This window comes from Mobula hypostoma, chromosome X1, assembly GCF_963921235.1.
Source record: "Mobula hypostoma chromosome X1, sMobHyp1.1, whole genome shotgun sequence".
NCBI lineage: Eukaryota > Metazoa > Chordata > Chondrichthyes > Myliobatiformes > Myliobatidae > Mobula > Mobula hypostoma.
The window spans coordinates 26,782,447-26,809,616 of record NC_086128.1 but is presented as its reverse complement, the minus strand read 5'-3'; the positions used below and the strand labels follow the sequence as shown (position 1 = coordinate 26,809,616).

The 27,170-nt window shown below is 46.3% G+C and overlaps 1 protein-coding gene across 1 annotated transcript; it reads right to left on the bottom strand.

Annotated features, from left to right (window-relative positions):
* Window positions 1-196: 196 nt before the first annotated feature.
* On the bottom strand, window positions 197-27,170 carry LOC134340235 (citrate synthase, mitochondrial). Its single transcript, XM_063037234.1, has 11 exons — window positions 26,995-27,170; window positions 12,192-12,239; window positions 11,046-11,153; window positions 9,204-9,269; window positions 8,916-9,047; window positions 8,422-8,610; window positions 7,662-7,861; window positions 6,839-6,968; window positions 5,853-5,954; window positions 1,193-1,402; window positions 197-826 (listed from the first exon to the last, which is right to left on the bottom strand). Exons 1-11 carry the CDS (start codon window positions 27,046-27,048, stop codon window positions 656-658), a joined length of 1,410 nt encoding a protein of 469 aa, XP_062893304.1. The 5' UTR covers window positions 27,049-27,170; the 3' UTR covers window positions 197-655.

The window sequence follows — 27,170 nt, the reverse complement described above, 5'->3', positions numbered from 1 at the left end:
ACAGGGACAGACACACTCCCCCCTCCAACAACCTGACCCCATACCAGACAGGGAGGACACATACACTCCTCACCCCCCTCCCAACAGCTTAACCCATGCTAAACAAAGACACACAAATGCCCCATAGGGAGGAGTGACCACTCTCCTACCCACAAGATCCTGTACCCAGACCAGAGGGTAAACACCTGAACCAAGCCAGTAATAAAAACATTTATTTTCCTGTTTTGAATGCTGAACAACCTGAGGTATGAGACACAATCAGTACATTTACACAACTAAAGTCCTGTAGCTCTCTCTGCCAATGTCACCACAGTGGGTTGGGCAGTGAGGAGAGAGAGAGATTACTCGAGGCTGGCTCACCCTCACCTCGCCCACTTCCTAAGGAGTGTGTTTGCGCGCACGCTTTCATATCCGTCCGTCCTTGTGTCCAAGTCAACATAACATGTCGCCCATTCTCTGACAAAAGAAACTAATTCTTAAATTATCCCTGTTTTTTTTCCTGCTCCCTTGGTGCCAGCAGCCCACCACCCCCCCAATCCCAGCTGAGACAGACACAGTATACATCTCATTCTTCAGGTCGTGCCATTCTCTGGGGGCACTGACCAGCACCTCCTCCTCCAGCGACAGTCATATGGAAGGCCTTGGGGTCCTGCCATTAACCCGACTTGCTCTTGACCAGCTTGATCAGGCCATCTGTGCTCATGGATTTGGGACGCTCCAGCGGGAATCCCAGGGCGCGGCTCCAAATCAGCTGGGAGAGGACGCCAAGGGCTCGAGACACCCCAAACAGCACAGTGTAGTAGTTCATCTCCTTCATTCCATAGTACTGTGGGGGTGAAAGAGAAGAGACATGGGTTACAGGGAGTAGTGGCTCACCTACTTCATTCTGTAACACTGAGGGGGGGTTTAGTGGAGAGAAAAGACAGCAAGATGTTACACGGGGTGTACTGGATCATTTCCTTCATTTTCTGATGAGAATAGAGAGGTTACAGGGTGGGGTAGTTAACCCCCTTCATTCTCTAATATTGAGAGAGATGGAGGTCATGATAATGGGACAGCTGTGACATACTGAATAGTCAGTTGGGTTAAGATCAAGCACAGGACTCTGGTGGAATGAGGGAGTGTTACATGTCAGTACCCTCCAACAAACCTTCCCCAAGCCCTCCTCCCTGTCCCCAACCCTGCCCCTCACCTGAAGCAAGACACCACTGTGGGCATCCACGTTGGGCCAGGGGTTCTTGGCCTTGCCCTGGTCCAGGAGGACCCCTGGCACGATCTTGTAGAGCTGAGCCACCAGTTTGAACATGGGATCATTGGGGAGGTGCTTGAGGGCAAACTCCCTCTGGCAGGTGTAGCGGGGGTCAGTTTTCCTCAGCACGGCATGGCCATATCCTGGTACCACCTGCAACCCGACAAGGCAGTCACTGTTCTGCTTCTGGGCACACACACCTCCGTGGAAAGAGGGACGGGGAGCATTAGAGACTAGCCCCCCACCCCATCAGCCCTCCCAACACATCCAAGCCTGGTGACACCAACCCACCATCACCTACTCCCAATATTGACCCTGGTTAACCTCACCCCCCCCCATTACACACCTCCCCCCACACCTCAGCCTCCCCCATACCACAGACCATCACCACTCTCCTTCCCCCTCAGATCACAGATAGTTGTTGGCAAGGAAGGCAAATGTAATGTTAGCATTCATTGAGAGGTCAGGCAGCATCTATAGAATGTAATGCTGAGGCTTAAATACATTGGTCAGAGAACATTTGGAGTATTGAGAGCAGTTTTGGGTACTTTATCTAAGAAAGAATATGCTGGCATCGGAAAAGGTCCAGAGGTTTTCAAGCAAGATTGCAAGAATGCAAGTGTTAATGCACGAGTGTTTGATGGCTTTGGGTCTGTACTCACTGGAGTTTGAAGGGGATCTCATTGAAACCTATAAGATATTGAAAGCCCAACAACAACAAGATTATTCTCTTGGGAGACTTCAGTACCAGAGTCGGGAAAGATCATAGGCTCTGGACTGGAATAATAAGCAAGGAAGGAGTTGGCAAGACCAACACCAGTGGAACACTCCTCCTCACCAAATGTGCTGAACACAACCTGGTGATTACAAACAGCCTTTTTCGCCAGAAAAACAGGCACAAAGTCTCCTGGCAGCATCCATGCTCCAAACACTGGCACCTCATCGACTACATCATCGTACGATCTCGGGACCAACAAGATGTACTGATAACAACAGCTGTTACTGGTGCCAACGAGTGCTCGACAGACCATCGACTCATCTCGTCCACCATGAGAATGAAGATTCGGCCCAAAAGGAAACACCAAAATCAGAACACTTAAGAAATTCAATGTTGACATCCTTCAAGACATCAACCATGTACAGAAGTTCCACAAAATCTTCAAGAACAACAGAAAGGATTTCCCAGTTGCCACCCACTTCAACTCTGCTTCAAGTTCCCATTCGGATATGTCCGTACATGGCCTCCTCTACTGCCATGAGGCTAAACTCAGGTTGGAGAAGCAACACCTCATATACCGTCTGGGTAGTCTCCAGCCCCTTGGTATGAACATCGAATTCTCCAACTTCCGGTAATTCCCTCCCCCTCCCTTCCTCTATCCCTATGTCACTCTGCCCTCTCCCCCAGCTGCCTTCCACCTCCCTTTTGGTTCTGCCTCCTTCTACTACCCATTGTGCTTTCCCCTTTTCCTTCACCTTCCCTGCCTATCACCTCCCTGCTTCCCATCCCCCACCCCTTTATCTTTCCCCTTACTGGTTTTTCACCTGGAACCTACCAGCCTTCTCCTTCCCACCCTCCCCCCACCTTCTTTATAGGACCTCTACCCCTTCCCTCTTCAGTCCTGACGAAGGGTTCCGGCCCGAAACGTTGACTGATCATTTCCACGGATGCTGCCTGACCTGCTGAGTTCCTCCAGCATGTTATGAGTGTTGCTTCAAGACCAACTGCCTCAACAAATCCCACCATCTGGAGAAGAACACTGGAATCAATTGAAGAACGCTATCATCACCTCCTGCAAAGAAACAATTGGGTTCAAGACGAAAAATCATCAGGATTGGTTCGATGATAACGACAAACTACTCCAACAACTCATCGACGAAAAGAGAAAAGCTTTCATCACCTTACAAAACGCTCAACAATCGGCTACCAAAAGGAAACACCATCAGGAATGCAAGGCTGTAGTCCAGAAGAGCACTCGAAACCTGAAAAACCAATGGTGGAAGAAGAAAGCTCAGGAAATCCAACAACTAGCAGACGCCAACGACACTCGAGGATTTTTTTCAACGCAACTAAAGCTATTTTTGGCCCATCCACTCACGGTCAAGCCCCTCTCAAAAGCAAAGATGGTTCAACCATCTTGAACAGCAACAGTGACATCAATTCTAGATGGAGGGAGCACTTTGGAGATCTTCTAAATGAAACTGTCTCATTTGACAGGAATGTGATTAACAACATTCCAAAACAGCCCGTTGACAACTCCCTAAGCAAAATACCAACACTTGTAGTCAAGGAAGCAGTCAAAACCTTGAAAAACAACAAGGCCACTGGACTCGATGGAATACCAGCCAAGGTCTACAAAATTGGAGGTAACCCGCTTCATTACCAACTGCATCAACTTCTCAAGATCTGGATAAATGAAGACGTACCAGCAGACTTTAGAGACTCAGCAATCGTTACATCTACAAAAAGAAAGGTGATCGATCCGAATTTGGAAACTATCGTGGAATTTCCGTTAGCAACAGCAGGAAAGATCCTCACCCACATCATGAACAACCGGCTCAAGCCTTTAGCCGAGAAGATCCTTCCGGAGACAAAGGCTGGTTTTAGACCATCAGTTGAAGCAATCAACATGATCTTCACAATGCGACAACTACAAGAAAAATTTCATGAACAACTTGAACCTTTGTACATGGGATTCATCGACCTCACCAAAGCCTTTGACTCGGTATCAAGGGAACTCCTATGGGATGTCCTGTCCACCTATGGATGCCCTGAAAAGTACATTCGAATCCTGAGACTCCTCCATGACTGTGGCAAGCATGTCATCGTGGTCAGCAACAGTAACTATGAGCCTTTTCAAGTAAGATCAAGAATAAAACAGGGATGCGTGATTGCCCCAACTTTGTTCATCTCCATTGCGACAATCATCCACATCATCAAGGACGACCTACCCCCAGGAATCGAAATTGTCTACAGAATGGATGGCAGACTTTTCAATCTTGCCCGTCTCAAGTCCAAAAACAAGACATCCACAAGTTCCAATACGCAGATGACAACAGTGTTGCAGCTCTTTCAGAAAACCACCTACAACAGAGTCTGACTGCCTTCAACCATGCATACACGAAACTTGGACTTACCATCAATTCCAAGACTCAGATCATCTACCAACCGTCACCAACTGAGACAAGTCAGATAGAACCATCATTTCAACTTGGCGAAACAACCCTGGAAAACATGGACCACTTTCTGTATCTTGGAAGTCACCTCTCCTCCAATGTCGACCTTAATGTCGAGATCCAACATGGTCTTAAATGCGCTGGAATAGTTTTTGGACGTCTCCGAACAAGAGTCTTTCACGATCGTGACATTCGAACAGACACCAAAATGTTAGTGTACAAAGCAGTGGTGATCCCAACACTCCTGTATGCATCAGAAACCTGGATAACATACTGACGACATCTGAAGGCACTTGAAAAGTTCTATCAATGCTGTCTTTGAAACATCTTAAATATCAGCTGGGAAGATAGAAGAACAAACGTCAGCGTGCTAAATGAAGCAAAAACAAGCATTGAAGCCTACGTCATCAAGAACCAACTAAGATGGAGCGGTCATGTTCGGATGAAAGACGAACGTCTGCCAAAACAAATCCTCTACTCCCAGCTTAAAGACGGCAAATGTAAAAGAGGCGGACAACAGAAGAGATCCAAAGACGTCTTAAAAGCCAACATGAAGAAATGTAGCACCATCATCAACAATTGGGAAACCAATGCCAAGGACAGGGAACTGGCAAACCATCATTCGAGACAGAACAGCAACTTTCGAAGCCAACAGATGTGCAGAATTAGAAAAGAAGATGGAAAGAGAGGCAGCAACAACCAAAGCCCGATCTGCCATCTGGAACTACCTGTCCTGAATGCGGAAAAACTTTCAAAGCCAAGATTGGACTCATAAGCCACTTGGGAGCCCATAAATAGATCAATGGAACGGAGACCATCATCCTCAACCTCAAGGGATAGCCCCGACGATTGAAAGCTCTGGACATTTTCAATAGTGGGAGTCTCATTGCTACCATCAAGGTGGTAGTACAGGAACCTGAAGATACACACTCAATGTTTCAGAAATAGCTTCTTCCACTCAGCCAGATTTCTGAATGGACAATGAACTCATAAACACCTCACAAACATTTTAGTGCAAAAAAAAAGTATTTCTTATAGTAATTTGTTTTAATGATTATACAATGCATTGTACCGCTGCTGCAAAGCAAATTTCACAGCATATGTCAGTGATATTAAACCCAATTGATTCTGAACAGATGAGGAGGAATTTCTTTAGCCATTGGGTGGTGAATATGTAGAATTAATCGCCAGAGTGACTGTGGAGGCCAGTCATTCAGTATATTTAAAGTGGAGATTGATAGGTTCTAAATAAGTAAGGGTGTCAACAGTTACAAGGAGGCAGAAGAATGGTGTTGTGAGGGGAAAATGAATCACTCGAATGGCAAAACAGACAATGGGCTGAATGGGATTCTTATGATCTGTGGCATTATTCCCCTCCCACCCCAGAGATCATCCGCACTATCTCTTGGTCCCATCCCCATCCACTCACCCTGCCAGAGTTGAGGGTGTTCCAGATGAATTCCCTCAGCTTCTCATCGGACACCTCACCGCCCAGCTCATTCTGCAAGTTGGTCAGCCAGATCAGCACCTCCTGAATGTCAGGGAGGGAACACACAAGTGTCATACCGGCCCTAGCTGTCCGTGCCTGCCTGAGCTGATCCTGACTCAGTAACTCTGTAAATCCTTTCCTGTCCACGACTGCTGGTGCAAGCACCTCAGTTCCAGGAAATTGGATATTTATCCAAACCCCACCAACACCACCCCTCTTTCCAGAGATTAAAAAGATTAGCTTTATTTGTCATGTGTACATCAAAACAATGCAGTAAAAAGCATTGTTTGCATCAATTCAGCAAGGATTGTGCTGATCAGCCCACTAGTGTCACCATGCTTTCAGCACTCACATAGCATGCCCCAAATCACTAACCCTAACCCTAAATGTCTGTCGTGGAATGTGGAAGGAAACTTGCATGGTTACGGAGAACATGCAAACACCTTACAGACAGCAGAAGGAACCGAACCCCAATCTGATGATTGCGCTAACCACCTCAGAAGAACCATACTCCCCTCCCTCTCCAGAGACCAACCGCTGGCACTCCATCAAAAGGAAAAGTGGTGGGTTAGGCCTTCTCCCCCGGGAGTGGTCCAGGCCGAGTCTCCAGTGACCGGAACAGAGGCAGGACTTCCCCAGAGTTTACCCCCACACTGATTCACATTCCCAGTGTGATAAACATTCACCTCAAGCTTGTGACACCAGTAACCACAACTACTTAGCCACCCCCAACCTAATTCCCCTTCCCAGTGTCATCCGCAAATTTATTCATCCCGTTTACATTATCATCCAGATTGTTGATAAAGATAAATAAAGGACCGAGCACCAATCCCTGTGGCAACACCAAACACACCACTATGCCCTACACCCTCGGACATTGGATCAAACAGCCCCCATATCCTCTCCCAGTGCAGCCAACACCTTACCTGATTGGCAAGTCCATGAAGAGGGCCAGCCAGTCCGTTCATGGCAGCCCCAAAGCACAAGTAGGGGTCAGAGAGGGCGCTCCCCACCAGGTGGCTTGTGTGTGCACTCACATTTCCGCCCTCGTGGTCACTGCAGACAAGATAACAGTGATGACAGTTAAACTAAGTCCAACCTAGAATTAAGTGTGAGAGCAGAGCTCCTACAGAGGCCCCGTACTGTCTCTCCAGATCAACATCCCAGCACCACCCACCACTTCCAGTGGTCAGGTAAGTGAAACACTGTTCTACAACCCTCTGATGCAGAATCCGCCTCCAGACAGACACACCTGGGGAAGGAAGGGCTTGGTTACTGCCCATACACATCTCCCGTATGTAGTGTAAGACCAGAACACATCCTGCCACATAGTAGACAGTGGTGGATGAGGGGGCTTGGAATTGGACTCAGACTCAAACCACACCACACACCCTGCATCTCGTGCTCCTGACCCAGACGTTGCCCACCCACTACCAAGTCTGAGAGCAGGGCAGGTGCAGAACTCAGACACGAGATACTGCAGGTGTTGGAAATCCTAAGGAACATAAAATACTGGAGGAACTCAGGTTAGACAGCATCTTTGGAGGGAATAAACAGTCGCTGTTTCAGCCCTGAAGGGTCGCATCCTTTTTATTTCCCTCCACAGATGCTGCCTGACCTGCTGAGCTCCACGAGTGTTGCTGCAGAGGAGCATGGTTAGGTGAAGGGAAGAAGATTAGCTCCAGTGCAGACACTAGGAGACACCCAGGAACTGACCTCCACTTCTCTGCCAGGGTAGACGACACTGACCTGTGGATGGAGAGGTAGAGTCTCATCAGCTCAGTGAACTCAGGTTGAGTGTAACCCAGCATGTTAGTGAAGTTGTGAGACCAGTCCAGGTCAGAGTCAATGGCCCCAATACTGCTGCCTTCTCGGTACAGGTTCCTGTAGATCTTTGCTGCCACGCAGGGCAGCTTGGCAATGAGGTCCATCGAGTCCTCATAGATAAACTACAGGAAATGGTGGGAAGAGAGGACAATCAAGTTAAGGCTGCATTGAAACATCTTCAGCAAATGTTACAGCTCAGAGGATGACCAAGATAGATACCAACACCCTCCCACAGTGATGCTTCTGGGAGCCCAGGAAGAGGGTCTTAGCTGAAAGTAGTGGGCCAACCCCACCCCAAGAGTGCAGACCTCAATTACTGAGTCTCAGGGTAAACACACTGCAGGATCCCCACCAGAGAGCCAACTGCTTGGTCTGAGGGTCCGCTGCACACTCACCCAACCCCGCATTCCCACCCCAGCCTAGACCCACCAATTCACAACCATCCCACACACTTGCCAGCACATCCACCCTCCTTGCATCTCAGTACTTTGTCTTGTTGGAGTAGAGACTGGACAATCCCTCCACTTCTCCCCACAGACTGGCTCCACCACTGCCTCAAAATATTTATCCCTCAAATCCCCCTTACCTCTGTACTTGGCTGTGTTGCAAGGACTGGACAACCCTTACACCCCTTCCCACAAATTCCTTCCTCAATGCTCCAATACCACAAAAGCTCCCTTACCTCCCAATACTTGGTCTTGCTGATGCCCTCAGAGTATGCGCGGGCGAAGCTGCTTTCGCTGTTGAGGGCTGTGATGGTGGCACTCAGCTGTGACATGGGGTGCAGGTTGTTGGGAAAGTTGTCCAGCATGGTGACCACATGGGAGGGCAGGGCCGCTCTCCGTGCCCATTCCCGGGACACCCAGGTGACCTGTGTTGGGGGCGGGGGAGAGAAGGGTCAGTCCATAGCATAGTAGAACATAGCAGGGAAAGGGGCGCAGTGAGAGAATGGTCTCACCCCACCCCAACCATTGCCAGCCCCACCAAACTTTGGGGTGGGAGGCATTTTTCCATTTCCCATCGAACTGATCACATGTACCAAGATACAAGTGTGAAACTTATTTGCTTGCCATCCAGACAATTTTGTACACAGGTGCATTAAGTTAGTACAAAGGAAACAATGCGCAGAATATTGTGTTACAGTTGGAAAAACTACAGTTTGCACAAATCCATCACCTGTTCCTCTGTGGGGATTTCTCCAGTCACAAGCAACCAGAACAGGCCTTCAGGAAGGGGCTCCTCTCCTCCAGGGGCTTTGGGCAGAAGCCTCTGGCACTCTGGGATGCTGTAGCCACGGAAACGGATGCCCTAGCAGAGAAGATCACAAATCCACATCTGTAACCACATGTGGTCAAGGGTGGGGGAGGGGTGCAGTGCAGAGAATGAGTGTGCAGGAGAGAGCAGAGTAAGTATAGTGAGCAGGGCCAGGAGAGTGCAAGGGATCCCAACCTCAGAGATACGTACCTCCTCCGGGTCCAGCACTGACGTCTCATACACCAAGCCCTTCATTCCTCTCATGCCACCGTACACCTGGGAAGAGCAATGTCATCTGTTAACTCGGAGACTGTTCTGCACCTCAGCTCCATCCTGCCCCATGTAAACACAATGCAAGGAAAATCCCAACCCTGTGGCCACGGGGATAGCTTTTACTTTACAGGGAAACAGTCTGTTGGCCCCACCACTAAACTGTCTACTGTAATATAATTTCCCTTTCAACCCTATACCTTTAGTGCAGTCCTTTTTACATTATCTCACACCTTATGACGTCCAAACCCAATAATAGTATCCCTCATAAGCAGTGGAGGGATGGGAAGTTGCCTAGCACAACACAGCAAGTCTTTGAGCCACTTCCAGCTAGTACCATTGAGTTCCGGAACAATGTTTGACACCAAAGTTTGAGGTGGTGTGTGAAGTGGGAAAGGTTGCCTAAGGCTACAGCAAGTTATCGATCAGGTGGATTGTTGAGGGAGCGTTGGGCAGACGAAAAGGCAAGTTGGAAAGTCAGATGAGGATAAAACATTAAATGGTAGTGCACTTCCATTGATCTGATTGCATTTCTGATCGTACATTGTATCTGACTGTATCTGTAAACAATTTGAGTAATTTCCTCTCGCATTTCCCCTCATTGCTTGTACATTGTGACAGTGATGCACCATAAAGATTTTCACTCCCTCATGTTGTGAGATGGATGTAAGAAACAAAAATAAATTCTAAATTCACACTAAGGAATGCTGATGAACAGAGACCTGGGCATGCACAATTCCCTAGAAATAGCAACACAGATAGGGTGAAGGCAGCATATGGTATGTTTGCCTTCATAGGGCACAGCTGAGAGGATATGTTGCAACTTTACAACAGTTGACAGACCTCACTTGGAGTATTGTGTAAAGCACTGATCACCACACTATGGGATGTGGTTTCACTGGAGGGGATGCAGGAGATTCACCAGGGTGTTGCACGATTGAATGACTTCATTTATTGGGAAGAGTGGATAAGGTGGGCTCTTTTTTCTGGAGTGAAGGAAGACAGAGCTACCGATAGGGTTGATAGTCAAAGAAGAAGTTTAAGGTGAGAGGAAGGAGGTTCAAAGGGGACCCAAGGGGCAACTTTCCCCACATGAAGAGTGGATGGTATCTGGAAGTTGCTGCCAGAGGTGGTGCTGGAATCAGAGACTCAGTGTTTGAGGAAGATTTAGACAGATGTAAATAGGTAGGAAGTAGGAGTAGTAACTTAGGGTGGCACTGTAGCATAGTTACAGTGCCTGTGACCTGGGTACAATTCCACTACTGTAAGGAGTTTGTACATTCTCCCTGTGACCATGTGGGTTTGCTCCAGGTGCTCTGGTTTTCTCCCACATTCCAAAGACATGTGGGTTAGACATGGTGGAATCGGGCAGCATAGGATCATTGGAGCAGAAGGCTTTAAATAAAATCTCTAAAGATAGGGAGGCTGGGTGGAGATCCATCTCTACCAAACAAAGTGTAAGGCGCTGCTTCCCTCCGCTAGCCTGCAGGTCACCCTTGGGCAAGGTGTAGTACCTCTTTAGCCTATATCATACAACACGGCGCATAAGGAATGAACAACATAAAAGGAATGTCCTAATGAGAGCATAGGGAATTGGTGTTGAAGGGTAAAGAGGTGGGCTGAAGGGAGTTTGTGCTGACCCAATCTGTGACCCTGGGGATGACTAACAATGCTGCAGTGTCAAGAAGAGGCACAACCATTTTGGAGATGGCCACTGGCCACCAGTCAACACTGCCCAATTCACCACCGCCCTATACCGAAAAAAACGATCGTAACCCTTACCATGTCAACACTGATCTGTCCAATGATCGTTTTACCATGCTGCTGTTTGAATGCCTTGATCCTGGACTGTTCCTTGGGGATAAGGTCAGCAAGAACATCCTTCAAATTCTAGAAAAGAGATGTGATTGTTAAACTCTGCACAGGGGCTACAATTGGTGGCTTCCACCGCCAAACCACCTCGCGTGCGTCCATGCCCCTTGTTGGGTCAGTGTCGCTAAAGGAACGGGGCTACCTCAAGAAGCCGATCTTTGAAACACAACATAAACTGAAGCTGCTGTGACACCTTGCAACTCTCACACTGATGAATCATGAACACCAACCTTCCCCCCCCCCCAAACACCAAAGTCTGCAGGTGCAGATGCTGCCCACGTTCTCTGACGTCATGGATATTGGGAGGCACCTCCAGCTGTGAGCCTATGAGCTGGGGAGCTGGACGGAGAGAAATACAAGGTGGCAGGTGATAAGTTAGACCAGATAAGGGGGAAGGTAGGTGGGGGAGGAAGGGGATGATGCAAGAAGTTGGGAGGTGATGTGGAAGAGGTAAAAAGCTGAAGAATGAATTTGATTGTAGACAGTGGACCATGCAAGGAAGGGACCCAGAGGGAAGTGATGGGCAGGTGATGAGCTGAGAAAGGGCCATCAAAACAGGGGGTAACTGAGGGCGTGGTTATCAGAAGATGAAGAAATAAATGCTCATACCATCAAGTTGGAGGCCATCTGTACAGAATGTGAGATGTTACTCCTCCAACCCGAGTTTGGCCTCATCATTCAGCAGAGGAGGCCATGACAGAGATGTCAGAACAGGAATGGAAATCAAATTCCAATGGGTGGCCACTGGGAGGTCCAAGCTGTTGCAATGGTCAAACAGCAGGAATCAAAGTGGAATGAGAGAAGCTCTCTGAAGAGGAACCCTGCTCAGAGTGGGCAAGCACTTGGAGACTTTGCAGTGAAACAGCAAAACGGAGAGAAGAGACTACAGATTCTCAAGTCTGGAGCATCACAGTGGGATCAGCAAGGGGTTGGGGGGGATGGAGAAGAGGACAGTCAGGAAGCCCAGGCACAGATCCAAGCAATAAGGGGACATGGGAGTGATGTTGGGGAACCAAGGGTGTGACAGTCCAGGGACACAGCAGGGAAACCACTCACCGTTGAGGAACTTGCACTCCGCGAGGCAACTACAATGCACGCTGAATTCTGTTTAAAAACAAAAGATGTTCTTTGAATACACCATACAACAAAAGCATGCAGCCCATCTAGATTGGGCTATCTTTCAATTATGGCAGATTTGTTTTCCCAATTAACAACATTTTCCTGCCTTCTCCCCATAACCCTGGATGTCCTGACTAATCAACTTATCAACCTCCACTTTAAGTGTGCCCAATGACTTTGCTGCCACAAACATCTGCGCCAACAAACTCCACACAGACTTACCACCCGCTGGCTAAAGAAACTCCTCCCCATCTGTAGACTCCTCCACAATTGGAAACATCCTCTCCACGTCCACTTGATCTAGGCCTTTCAATATTCAGTAGGTTTCAATGAGATTCTCTCACGTTCCTAAGCTCCAAAGTGTACAGGCCAGAAACAATCAACCACTCCTCACAATTAGCAAGTAGGAGACATTGTAAGTGTGTGGTCTGTATATTTTCCATGACTGCACAGGTTTTCCCCTCCACATCCCAAAGACGTGTGGGATCAGTGGGTTAATCAGCCACTGAGTCGTGTCTCCTCAGTATGTGTGGGTGAGGCAATAGGAATGTAGGGATGAATGGATTGTGATGATTGGCAGGGGACTAGACGGACTGAAGGGCCAGTTTCCCTGATGTAGGATAATGACTTTATGACATACTTGAGGGGGTTGAGAACACAAAGATGTTTGAACACAAGGCCAAGTCAGAAACATTGCTAAATCAGCAGTCAGCTCAGGTCAAGGATAATGGCAAAGTCTCGAAACAGATACAGTGTATGTTCTGTAGCGAGGGCACTGAAAGTACAAAATTCTGGTGTCAGTCTTCTGATCTGATTACAAGTTTAGTATGATACTCCTCACTTTCCCCATTTGCTCACCAGGCTCTCTCCGTGCTTTGTGCGTCTGCACTGGGGGGGGGGGGGGAGGAGGAGGAGAGGAGCTCACACAAACTCCAAAGGACAGTACACTTTGTCAAAGTCAGCATACCTTGAAGAGACTTCACAGTCATATGCAAGAACTATCTGGATGCACTATAACTTGGTGCAATAGCAGCTCTGCCCATGACCACAGGAAACTACAGATTTGTGGACACAGCTCAGCACATCACAGAAACCAAACTCCCCTCCATGGACTCAATCTTCTTACCTCAGTAAAGCAGCCAGCATATTCAAAAACCACACCCACCCCAGACATTCACTCCCTTCTCCTCCCTCCCCAACCCATGGGGCAAAAGATAAAAAGCTGAAAGCATATGGCACCAGAATCATGGCAGCCTCTACCCCATGATTATAGGAGTATCTGATAATTTCCTAGCACGACAAGGTGGACTTTTCAAACCCTGATCAGTGACCACAGGAGCTGTAATGGCATCACATTAACCACTGCTACTATGTTGCTCCTAAGGGATTATTCTGGAATTCAAATAATGGACAGCTGATAGAAATTAAAATGGGAACCAACCTTCAGGAAATGTGTTCGAAATTTAACTTCAACTGATATTCAAGACTATTGAAGCTGATCATTTGGTATGGGGTATTCTGATTTGATCCAGCTAACCACACAGGAGACCACAAAAGATAATTTGTTAATTCATGATCATTAAAAACTTCAGGATAAGATCAGAGAAAGTATTGTGGCCAACTCCTGCATCAAAGTTAAAGGTCAAACAGTACAGGACTGGTCTGTTCTGTCACCTCATATTTTCACTAGTTATATATTCAGGGAGCCTCAACACCAAGTGGTATATTTTGGGTGTCAATTTGCATTCAGAAGCTTTCAGACCAGAGACTAATATTCAAAGAGGTTCTGCTTGTTAGGAGGGCCTCCCATTGTAAATATGCAATTTGGCAAACTATTTGTCTACATTTAAAGTGCAAAACTAGATAATTATGACTATTGGAACTGTAGTCAATCAATTGTCATGTATTTAAGAAGTCTAAAACATGGGAACACAGAACTAGATTCCCTCCAAATGATCTTTCATACCACCATATTCAGTGACTTAGGTGGATGCTTCCACTAGCGAGAGACTCTCAAACTCTTAGTTGCAAAACAAAAAGGGGACAGTCATTTAAAACTCAGGTGTACAGGAAATTTTTTTTGTTAAACTTTGAGAATTCAGGGTTGTGGAATTTAGATGACAGGGATAAAGCAGGGTAGATAAAGATTTGAAAGATCAGGGAGTAGGTGGAACTGGCAGAGAAGAGATGTTGAGGCCTGAGGGTAGATTAACAAAGCTCATGCTGAATGGCAGAACAGGCTGAAGCCCCCCCCCCCCCCACCCCGCCGAGTTCTCTTATGCACTTCATCAGTGGTCCCCAATGCATGTGCTACCGGGCCGCGAGGAAACGGAAACGATATGATTTGGCGATATGAAATGATATTAATCAGCTGTACCTTTCCTCATTCCCTGTCACGCACTGTTGAACTTGAACATCCCCCCCCCCACCACCACCACCGGCAGGCCAGCCTGCAAGAATAAACTGGACCACGGTGCAAAAAAAGGTTGGGGACCCCTGCACTCTTGCCTTGGAAACATTCATTTCCTGTGTAAGAAACAAATTACACTAAGCAAGATGCATACTGAGGAGTTCCATCTGAACTATTGCTAAACTTCCAATGATAAGCAACACTGAAATTCAGCAGACTTTCTCCACTCCCCTGCCATAGACAACCTTCTAAATCACATTTATTAGAATCCAGGTTTAGTATCACTGGCTGTGAAATTTGTTGTTTGGCAGTAGTACAGTGCAAGACATAAAAATTACTCCAAGTTACCAAATAGCCAGTGCACCACTGCCCTTCAGTCCTGAGATCTCAGCACACTTCCAATTTGGCCTTTCACTCATTCTTCACCTTCTTCCTCCCCACTTCCCCCACGCTATTTACGTATTTCATAGAGACACAGGACAACGTAGAGAATGGAGTCTGGAAACAATCTATTGGAAACAGCATCTGTGGGATTCTGCAGAGGCTGGAAACCTTGAGCAACATACAAAATGGAGAAACTCAACGGGTCAGCCAGCATTTAAAGAAGGAAATAAACAGTCAACAGTTTATTCCCCTCCGCAGATGCTGTCTGACCTGTTGACTGCCTCCATTTTGTGTGTGCTGCTAAGAAACAGAATGAGGTAGGTCATTCTTCAACCTAAAACACCTACAGGTCCTTTCCTTCCACAGATACTGTTCAATGTTCTTCCAGCAGATTGTGTTATATGTTCCACTACTGATTGCATCCTGTTCTGCAGTCTTCATCTTGCTTCTCCTTGTCAATGCACCTCAATGAACCATGTCTTAATATCGCACTTTTGTAAGAGAAATGCCTTGGAGACATTTTGCTGCAAAGGAGTTCATGCTTATAAGGTGAAATTCGACAAAACTTGTCAACAGACACAGGCTGACTGAGTGTAAAGCAGCTGTTTCACACTGTCCTTGAATGAGTCAGCCCATTTGTTCACCCTGGCTACTGTAGCCCCTGGAGTGCTTCAGGCAGTCAAACGGATCACATATTAAAAGGAGGGTGCCACTGTATACATATGGTGTCATTGTAACCTCCAGTTAGCAGTCCAGACCCAAGCTTCACCTAAGTGTCATTGCACTGGAACTGCAGCGAGGTCATGAATTCAAACTGGCAACATTCTGAAATAAACTTCAAGTTAATACAAGTTATGCTGCACCCTGTGAACACAGATCCAAATATACCACCATTTTAATTCACTTTTGCCTTTGTTGCATCTCACTTTACAACAAAATAACTTGGCACTGCAATACTTATCCACGATGCTATAAATAACAGGGGAGAGATGAGGACCGGTTCTAATTAGTTTGCCCTTATAGACAAGCCCAGCCCAGATTCAACATGCTAAAGACAAGTCATGTTGTATTGATTTTTAAATTGTCACAAATTGATGGCTCTACCAGAATACCATTTGGTAAATTAAAACCTATACTTATTGTAACTTAGCAAACAAACCAGCATCAGGAGAACTCCAAATTAAACCCTGTCATTAACTAGGGGCTGCTTCTACTGCATACAAATTTGGAAAAGGACTCAACTCTGGCACAGATTCCAAAATTGGCAACAGTCGGAGAATTTCAAAAGTGCACGGAGTGATGCCAAGTTAAATCACAGGACTAGGAATCCAGAGGCTATTCTAAGCCAGGGACAATAGTTCAAATCCCACTGTAGCAACTTCCAAATTAACATAATTAGGCCACTCAACCCCTCAAGACTAATCTCTTCATTGGTCCCAGTTTCCCACAGCTCTCAATCCCTCATCTTTCTAAAAAGCACTTCCCTCTTTAAATACCAGTATTTTGCCCACCACCATCTTTGGGGGCAGGGAATTGTTGAGCATCCCCACACTCAGATGTTCTTAGGCACCACAGTTTAAATGACTCATCTTGAAACTATTATCCCCTCATTCAACTCTCGAATGAGTGGAAATCTCACTATCTACACTGTCATGCACCCTTAAATTCTAATGATTCAATGAGATCACCCCTCATTCTTCTCAACTTCAAATAATACAGATCAACTTTTCAAACTGCTTGTCTGAAAACATGTACAATAAAACGCATCTACAACCATAGTCTGAGGACGTGCTGGGGCAGCTCACAAGTGACACCACACTTCTGGACCAGCATAGCTTGCTTATAACTCGCTAACTCTAACCCATACATCTTCGGAATGTGAGAGGAACCAAGTATCCAGAGGAAACCTATGCGGTCACAGGGAGAACATGCAAACTTCTTGCAGACGACAGAAATGAACCAGGAACGAGCCTGCTGAATCTCTAGTACTGGCTCCGGTGCAGATATATCCTTATTAAAAGGGACCCTAAAACAGTGTACAGTACTCCAGGTGTAGTCTCACCGTGATCCATGGGTACTCTATAAATCTAGAATTCTTTTTTAAAACAAAAAGACAGCTTAATTACAGGGTTGCTGAAAAAAGCCAGTCCTTTCATGGTCTGGCTTGTGTGTGACACTTGTTCCACAATTGCATGAGGATACAGTTCCATCACAGGCATAACACCCCACCCCGAGGAAATTTTCAAAAGCTGATATCTCAAGGAGGCAGCATCCATCACTGAGGTCCTTCACCATCTGGGACATGCCCGCTTCTATTTACTGCCATCCAGGTGGTGGTACAGGAGCCTGAAGATCCACACTCAATGATTCTGGAACAGCTTCTTCCCGTTATCAGATTACCAAACAGTCCATACACACATTGTTATTCGTTCTTTTTGAACTTTGTGTAATTTACAGTAATTGTATCATTGCACTGTACTGCTGCCACAAAAAAACATTTCACATCATACAAGTCAGTGACAATAAATTTGATTCTAATGTGGCCTTGCAAGCATCCAATTCTAACAAACTGATACACTATTATGGGCACTGCACAACTTCCTTCAAAGGAAATTAGGAATGCAGGATAATGAAGAGGCAAGGCTGTCTGGAATTGAGAGCTTGCATCCCTATCCAGATTAGGAGTTTCCTAATTCCTCAGGATCTGAACCAAAGAAACATCAAACAACTGGACCATCCCAAATTTCTTTTAAAGGCAGCACTGAGGTGCCTGTAGTGTAGCTGGACTCCAAGTCCCTATAAATAAAAGATGAAGATGCCAGCTTTCCGTGCCAGATTTTGTGAACAAATTAACAATTTAACATGCAAGATTTACATTTTGATATGGATTCCGTTTTACCTTCTCACTGCTTGCCCTGGCTAGGCAGAAGGATGGTATGCGCGCGAACAAATGGATTAATTGACTTACTTGTTGTTTTGTCCACTACAATACTACAATTAACTTGAGAGCCTCTCTGCTCAGCTCCCATTATAACATTATGCCAGTTGATGAACAGTAGCCCCATTAGTCAGGATCAGGTTACACCGCAGTGCTGCCCGATGATGCCTGAAACTCCACAGGCATGGCCACAACCAACATCAAACCCTGTGCACGTGGATATCCAGTTTTCCACATTACTCAGCTCTCCAAACAAGCTCCTCAGACAGGAAGCTGCCTCTTGGTTTGCTAGTCCCATAAAACTTTCACCACTTTGCTGCTTCTTCCCCTCTGCCATCAGCTTTCTGAATGGTCCATGAACACTATCTCATTTTCCTTTTTTTGCACAATGTATTCTTAGTGCAAACAAAATTTCACATTATTGATAATAAATCTGATTCCGCCCACTTATTCCAATACTACAGAGAGAGAAGTGGATGAGTTTGAATCCACTGAAGTACTCAATTAACTTTTAGGTTGACATTTGTCCATTAACACAAGTGCTTCTCGGTTCAGTTCCCAGTAAAACTTTAAATGTTTGAAGATTTCACCTGCTATACATCAGTGGGATTAAAAAGATGGCGTTAGAAAGAGCCCAATTCTCAATAAGCTGTTTCTAACTATTATAGTTTTAAATAAGTGAGGTTTCAAAATAACTAATATAATTTTAAAGTATAATAAAACATCTCAAAATAATATTAACTGCAAGTGAATCCAGTCATCTTAAACCTGTACTCCATGTTCAACCAACAGTGGCTCTTCGGTGGGGCTCAAAGCCCCTGATTCTCAATGCAAAATTGAAAATAAGACCAGTTCTGCAGGTGCTGCATGTCACACTAACAGGGACATTTAAGTGGGACACCTGCAGGCATGTTTAATCATCTTTGACACCAAAAGCTGGGGGAAAATGCATGTCCCTGCAGTGGCTATCCTTGGGTTATTGTATTATCTTACTATTAAATCATAATCAAAGATGTTCTCTTCTCTCTCTCTCTCTCCCCCCCACCCCCAATTGGGGAACAGATACAAAAGCCTGAAGGCATATATTTGCTTGTCAACTGTATGCAACCAAGCTAAACTGGGAAAGAACAATTCCCAGGGTGGGGGGGGGGGAGAGAAGAGAAGCTGATGGGGGTGGGGGGGGGGAGAAAGAGGGTTAAATCTGCCACAACTCAATGGGTCTGCCTGCTCAACGCCATCAGCAACTTCACATCCTGTAACTTAACAAAAAGGTTCAACCCTGGGGAGGATGCAGAAGTCAATTATCTACAGTGAATGGAGGAGCCAAGGTTGTTCATACAATACAGCATGCAGCCAGGCCCTTCAAACTCATTTCATCCTCAGCAACCAAACACATTTAGACTAAGCCTATCCTAATCCCATTTTTACAGCAGAGAGTTTAGCTGACAAGGCAGTCGAGGAGAAGGGAATAGGGAGAATCTGTTGCCAGATTTAAGTAAGTGGCTAGGAACTGTAGTGACCCAGGAAGACACTGGTTGAACAGGAAATGACAGAAGATGCACTGCTGCTCAGAGGTTAAGGGAAAAGCATTCCTGATTTCTGGAGAAAGATGTCAGCCTGCTCGTCTGTGTTGAGACTAATCCACAAGCTTCAAGAGCTTGGCCTCAATACCTCCTTGTGCAATTGGATCCCAGATTTGCTCAGTTGTAGATCCCACTCAGTTCAGTACAGTGGTTCCCAACCTCCGGGCCGCGAAGCATGCAGGTAGCCGGAGCGCAGCCAGCAAATCTTTAAGAAAAACGCCGAAATAAAAAAGCTAATTAATTAGGTGCCGCCCGGCACGTAAATGTCAGCCCAGATCATCTGATCGGGTGGCACCTAATCAGCTTGTTTATTTCTGCTTTTTTCTCAAAGATGTGCTGGCTACGCTCCAGCTACCGCTGCACACTTCGCGGCCCGGAGGTTGGGGACCACTGAGTTAGGCAACATCTCCATCAGCACAGATGCACAAGGCTGTGTGCTTAGCCCCCTGCTCTACTTGCTTTACACTGATGACTGTGTGGCTAAGCACAGCTCCAATGCCATATTCAAGTTTGCTGATGACACCACTGTTAGCTGAATAAAACATGGTGATGAATCAGCATATAGGAGGGAAAACTGAAAATCTGGCTGAGTGGTGTTACAACAATCAGTTGCTCAGTATCAGCAAGACCATGGAGCTGATCTTTGAGTTCAGGAGGAGGAAAGCGGAGGACCGTGGGCCAGTCCACTTCAGAGGTGAAGGTCAGCAACTTTAAATTCTTCGGTGTTGCAAGTGTAATTATGAAGGAGGCACCGCAGTGCCTCTACCTTATTAGGAGTTTGTGAAGATTTGGCATGACATCTAAGACTCTGACAAACTTCTATAGATGTGTGGTGGAGAATAATTGACTGGTATGGAAACACCAATTCCCTTGAACGAAAAATCCCACCAAAAGTAGTGGATACAGCCCAGTCCATCACAGGTAAAGCCCCTCCCCACCATTGAGCACATCTACACGGAGCGTTGTTGCAGGAAAGCAGCATCCATCATCAGGGACCCACACCACCCAAGTCATGCTCTCTTCTCGCTGCTGCCATCAGGAGGGTGGTACAGGAGCCTCAGGACTCTCAACACCGGGTTCAGGAACAGTTAGCCCTCAACCATCAGGCTCTTAAACCAGCGAGGATAAATTCACTCACCCCATCTCTGAAATGTTCCCACAATCTATGGACTCACTTTCAAGGACTCTCATTTATTGTTTATCTATTATTTCTTTTTTTGTATTTGCACAATTTGTCATCTCTTTCCACACAAGTTGCTTAAGTATGCCTGCAAGAAAATTAATCTCAGAGCTGTAATAGTGACATGTACTTCAATAATAAATTTATTTTTTGAAATTTGAACTTTGATTGGCTTGACATACCAAGCTACATGACAGAGGACCATCGAGCACAGCACTTCACAGGCATCCCCTTGTCCAGAGGTCGTCCGCCCCACAATGTACAGCTGAGAGGTGCTGAGTGCCTTCTGGAATTCTCCACAGTCAAAAAGCAAGCACTCAGATTAATTACATTGCTGATTAGTGTGCTACACATCAGTTACATGGGGGGGGGCGGCGGGGGGGGAGGAGAAGAGGAAAACATCAAATGAGCAATATTCTGCAGTATTTGCCATGAACAACAATAGAAGAGGTGTTGGAAATACTCCCTAGTGTTAGCATATCAGATAGATGAGCGTCACTGGTGTTTTTCTGAATCTGTCCGGTTCAGCCGTACATGGCAGACAGGAAACAGCACAATTCTCACAGCCGGGGCTGGGGGCAGAGTGGATTAGTCCCTTACAGTCTAGTCCTCAGACACCACAGCATTAGACCCTCATATCCAGAATGTCCGGTAGCTGTGAAGGAGCCCATGGAAAGTGGGAAGTGGAAGAGGGATACAAGTTAGAAGGAAGAAAACAAATGAGAAGACATTTTGTGCTGCAATTGTTCAAGATGGCAGTGAGGCCACATCTGAAGTATTGTGCTCAGTTTTGGTCACCCTGTTATAGGAAAGATGTCACTGAGCTGGAAAGAGTGCAGATTTGAGGATGTTGCCAAGACTTGAGGGTCTGAGTCATTGAGAGGTTAAGCAGGCTAGGACTTATTCCTCAGAGGGAGATTGAGGGGGTGCATAAAATATTGGGGGTATAGATAGGTTATACATATGGTCTAATTCCAGGGAAAGGAAACCAAAGACAGAGGGCATAAGCTTGAGGTGAGAGCAAAAAGATTCATTAGGGACCCGAGGCACAACTCCTTCATGCTCAGGGTGGAGATATGGAAAGAGCTGCCAGAGAAAGTAGGTGAGGTGGGTACACAGGGAGAAGGCAGGGGAGTGGGGATGACTGGAAGAATTGGATCAGCCCATGATTGGCAGAACAGACTCAATGGGCCAAATGGCTTACTTCTGCTCCTATATCTTATGGTCTTCTATTTGGATAAGTGGACAGGAAAGATTTAGTAAGATAAAAGCCAAATACAGGCAAGTGGGACTAGCCAAGGTGGCCACCTAGGTCAAGTGGACTGTTGGCATGTTTATGCTCAGTCTCACTAGCTGCCAACTCTAAACTTACACTATCAGCTGATGTATGCTAGTGTTTCATGTTCTCCCTGTCATGGAACAGAACAAAGTTACTGACCCCACAGCATCCATCCAGCACCACTCTTCTTGGCTGTGATCTGTGGTAGCTATTTTTATGTGTTCTCAATACAGGCAGCACCATCATCCCAAAATGGATGTGACGGGTGAACTCAAGCTGCAGTTCATGATACAACTGCTTCTGTAGTTCCCAGAGTTCTCATCTATGTTCTATCAGAAAGGCACAAAAAGATCCCAACACTAGGAAAGACTGACTGGGCTGGTGTTGTATTTTTTCAGTAATTATATTTTCACAGTGAGTGGGGGAGGTGAGGAGTCTGTACTATTGAAGGTTGTAAACAAAAGGAACCTCCTAATACTGTACTATGGAATCCAGGAGAGGTTCCTTTGCTTTGACAAGGGAGTGTTGAGAACAGGTGCTCACCACATTCCGGTGGATTGCGGGAAATACTTAGCACAAAAAGGCAGCCATTGCAGTGGGAGATGAAACATCCCAGCCCCAGAATATTTCTGCAGTTGTTCAGAGCAGTGAGCCAGGCCCAACGTTTCCAGCTATTTCCTCAAAATAACCTTCTTTCCCAAGGTCAGAAGTGTTTAAGTTAGCAGATGAAACAGTCCACGCCTGCAGACAGCAACACCTGGATAAAGCTCAAGCATGGGCCACAATCACCTCCATTGCAGAGTAATAAAGAACAGAAAAGGCCCTTCAGCCCAATTCATCATGCTAACCAAGATTCCCATCCAAGACAGTTCCATTTGCCTGCATCCCTGTAAACCTTTCCTAATCATGGACCTGTCCAAATGTATTTTAGATGTTATTAGACCAACCTCAACTACTTCCACTGGCATCTTCAGTATATGCACCACCCTCTGCATGAAGTTATCCCTCAGGTCTCAAATCTTTCCCCTCTCAGTGTGCCTTCTAGATTTTAGTTCCTCTACCCTGAGAAAAACACTGCACATTCACCCTGCCCATGCCCTCTCATGGTTTTATAGACCGCTGCTAGGTCACTCCTGTCTCCCATCCTCCAACTCCTAGCCTAACCTGCGTCTCCCATTAACTTAGGCACTCGATTTCCAGCAAAGTTCTCAAATCTTCTTTGCACTCTTTCCAGTTTCTTGATGTCTTTCTTATAATATGGTGACTGTACACAATATTTCAAGTGGAGCCTCAAAGTCTTGTAGAACAGGAACATAATGTTTTAACTCCTATACTCAATGCCCTGATTGACAAAGGCCAGCATGACAAATGTATTCTTTGGCATCTTGCTTAGTCATGACACTGGTTACAAGGAACTTCAAAGTTGTACTAAATCCCTCCATTCTACAACATGCCACGGAGTCCCACTGTTCACTTAGCCCCATCCTGTTTAGGCTATCATAAAATGCAATATCGTATTTAACTGGATTAAACACCAATTGCCATTTCTTTGCCCACTTACCTGACTGATCAAGTTACTGTAGTTTTTGATAACCTTGATGTCACCTATTTTAGTGTGGTGTGCAAACTTACTAACCACACCTTGTACTTTCAACGCCCAGTTTATTTATGTGAGAGACTACCTATGACATTAGCACCACCAGTTCCCACATCTTAGGGTTGGGCGGGGATCACCACTGGAGTATTTGCAAGTGCAGGTTAGAGACTGGCTAGATTCCTGTGGCAAATGATTCACTTGCTAACACCCAAAAGCTCCTCCCAAGCAACATGGAGGACAAAGCAGCCTGCTTCACTGGCACCCCATCCACCACCCTAAGCATTCATTTTATCCATTACTGACGCACCTTGGCAACAGTGAATGTTATCTACAAAATGCACAGCTATTATTCATCCAGGCTACTCGACAGCACTTCACAAACCCACAGCCTCTACCGCTGAGGACAAGAATATTCATCACACAAGGACACAACCACCTGCAAGTTCCCTCTAAGCCTGATGCTCTGCTGATTGGGAAGCTTTGTTGCTGCTTCATCAGTAGGTCAGGGAACACTCTCTGCAACAGTGTAGTGAGGAGCACAATCACCTCAAAGACTGCAAAGGTGCAAGGCAGCCCACCTTCACCTTTGACGGCAACAAATGCTTACCTTACCAGTGATGCCAAGATGCTGGTAAAGTAAATTATAGCCAAGATAGCAGCGGGAAACTTGGAAAGTACGAGAGGAAGGCTGGTGAGTTTCTTGTAAATTGCTGTCAAGTAACTCATGGGAGCTGCTACAGGGAGCCCCTCAAATACAGTGCAGGAATGTTTCATTGCTTTGAAATCAGTTGGCAGTTGATTTCAGATTTCAATTCATGGTGCTGTTGTCTGGAACTAGTTTTAAGCTGCTCTCTCGTTTATCTCAGCATGCCCTCCCCCTCCTCACAATCACCCCCCCCAAAAGTACTTTGTTAACTGTAGCTGTCCATCAGAACCTATTCACTAGAACGTAATTCAACCTTCTCTTTTCCAAGCAGGAAAAGATAGAGGTGTCCCACCAGTGAGAGAGATGAACTTCCACAATAACAGACTATACAGAAGGCAACGATTCACCACACTGGAGAACCCATCCAATTTGCTTCATCCTGTCTTCAAATGCCTCTGCAAATCTCTCCAGTACTTATCCAGTTACATTATAAAGCCACCACTAAACCTGCTTCCACTGCCACTTCAAGTGAGAGGTGGCAAGTTAAAAGATATACAAATTATTTTTAAAAATTTTTTTTAAAACAGTGGTGGGTGCTTGGAATGCACTGCCAGGGGTGGTGCTGGAGGCAAATACAATAGAGGCATTTAAAAGTCTCTTAGATAGGCACATGAATGCGCAGAGAATGGAGAGACATGCACTTGTGTAGGCAGAAGGATTTAGTTTAATGTTTAATTAGTTCGTCATAACATTGGGGCCAAAGGGCCTGTCCTTGTGCTGTACTGCTCTGGGTTCTATAAAAACGCCACAAACATCATTACCCTTTTGGTCTTGCTTGACAACACCATACATGCAGCATTAGCTAACAACACTCTACCATGGGTTGGTGCATTCAGACCCGCCATCCTGAGACAGGTCCCTGCCCTGGGGACTACAGAGACATGGACACCATTACTGGTGCCACATTTGCCAAAATCAGTTTCGTGAATTGTTTGCCAAATGTGGTGGACAGACCAATGCTGGGAGGTTACTGAATTGAATTGAGTAACCACCCAGCATTTATTGTCATTATTGTCATTATACATAGGGACAATGAAGCTGTAGGGGTGTTACATTAACCTTGAACCTGATGTTGCTTGGTCCACAGAAGATAACCAGCATTAATGACACCAGCAGGGAAAGCTCATAACATGAGAGACAACCATTCAGCCCATCATTATGCTGACCAGGAATGTCCTGCTTAAAAGTGGGGAAATGTTTCTGCCTCCACTATTAGTTCAAGGCAACAAACTCCCTGAGGGAGAACAATTCTCCTCCACTCACCCTTCCACCTTTGTTTAAACCTCAGCTCCCTGACCTTTGACCCCCTTCCAAGGGAAACAGTCTTTCCCAATCAGACTTTCCACATCCCTTAGCTGACTCTGTTCCAGAGCCAACCTCAAATATTTCCTCAGAGCTAGCATTCTCCAGTGTTGGCAACACTCTTATCTCTCCCTTGCCCTCTCCAGTGCAGTCACAGTAGTCCAGAAACAATGATAAAAAGCTTTGCATGTGCCCTTCTAACCACATTATCTAGCTGTAATGTTACCTTTGGACATTTACTCCAAGGTCTCTTTGTTCCCAACACTCAGTTATTGTACATGACCTTGTCTACAGTATCTCTATACAGTAAGTGCATATTAACTCATACATCCCCAGTCTAGTGTTACTAGAACATAAAATAGCTCTGGTCTGAAATGTTCTTTTAACCTGCCAAATATACAGCTTGGACTGTAACCTACACTAATCACTCATGCCGTTTAGAATTTGAATACATTTTGATAAGGCCCCCAAAATATTTTACTTCAGGAATAACATGAAATTGGGATATTCCCTCAACACCAACAACCCCATGCACGTCAAGGCCAGATGCTGTTCACAGGCAGGAGGGTGTTGAAAGCCTCAGAGGGGATCAATTATGTGGCCATATGGGAAGAGAGTATCAAAAGACCCAGGGGTCTGATTGCGTTAAAAGGGGTTGGTTACTCGAGTGTTGTAGGGTACAGGGATTGGCAGGTGGCCCCTAGAATAAGGCTGGACTTCAGCTACCAGCTTCCATCCAGTAACCCCGCCACCATTACCCCCACCCTTGAATGGCACCCATCACCCTAATCATATACCCTCAATCTCTCGCTTGGGCCCTGTCCTGCAACCCTTCCTGCACAACTTACACCCATACCTCTTCCATCTAATTTTTCCCTTCTCATCTCCCCTGGCCTTACACTCACATCCGTCCTCACCTCCCTTTACCCTCATTTTATGCCCACTCAACCTTTAACACTACCCAATCCTTTACCTTGCCCTCTACACCTCACCAACCTGCCTTCTATAGCCCACATTCTCACTCCCATTTCCATCCCCTCACTCTCAAGCTCCACCGAGCCCTGTTTCACATCCACCCTTCTCCCCCCCTATCACCCACCCCACACACCTCCATCTCTCCATCCTCGGAACCTACACCTAACTACACCATCTATTTCCCACCCACCCCACCCCCGACAAACTCAAAAAACCCACTCAGTTGCTCACACCTCGCAGACGGACTCCCCAACTCCATGGCAACCGGGCGACCGCGGCCTAGTGGTCAAACCGAAGCCTGATGCCCGCCCCGCCACGCCGTCGGTCCCCACGCTCACCCGGCTGCCCACCTCCCCTGTTCGGGAAGCCGGAACGCACCGCCTCACCTTGGCGCTCCGCAGCAGCATGGCCGCCGCTCTGTTCGCTGCCAGCAGAGACATGATGCTCAGTAGTCAGCCACAAGGTTGAAAGGTCTTACGGTGCCGAGAAGGAGAGAGACGGCATTCGCGTCACCGCTCAACACGCCTGCGCACAGAAGGGAGGAGCCACTCCACAGGATGAC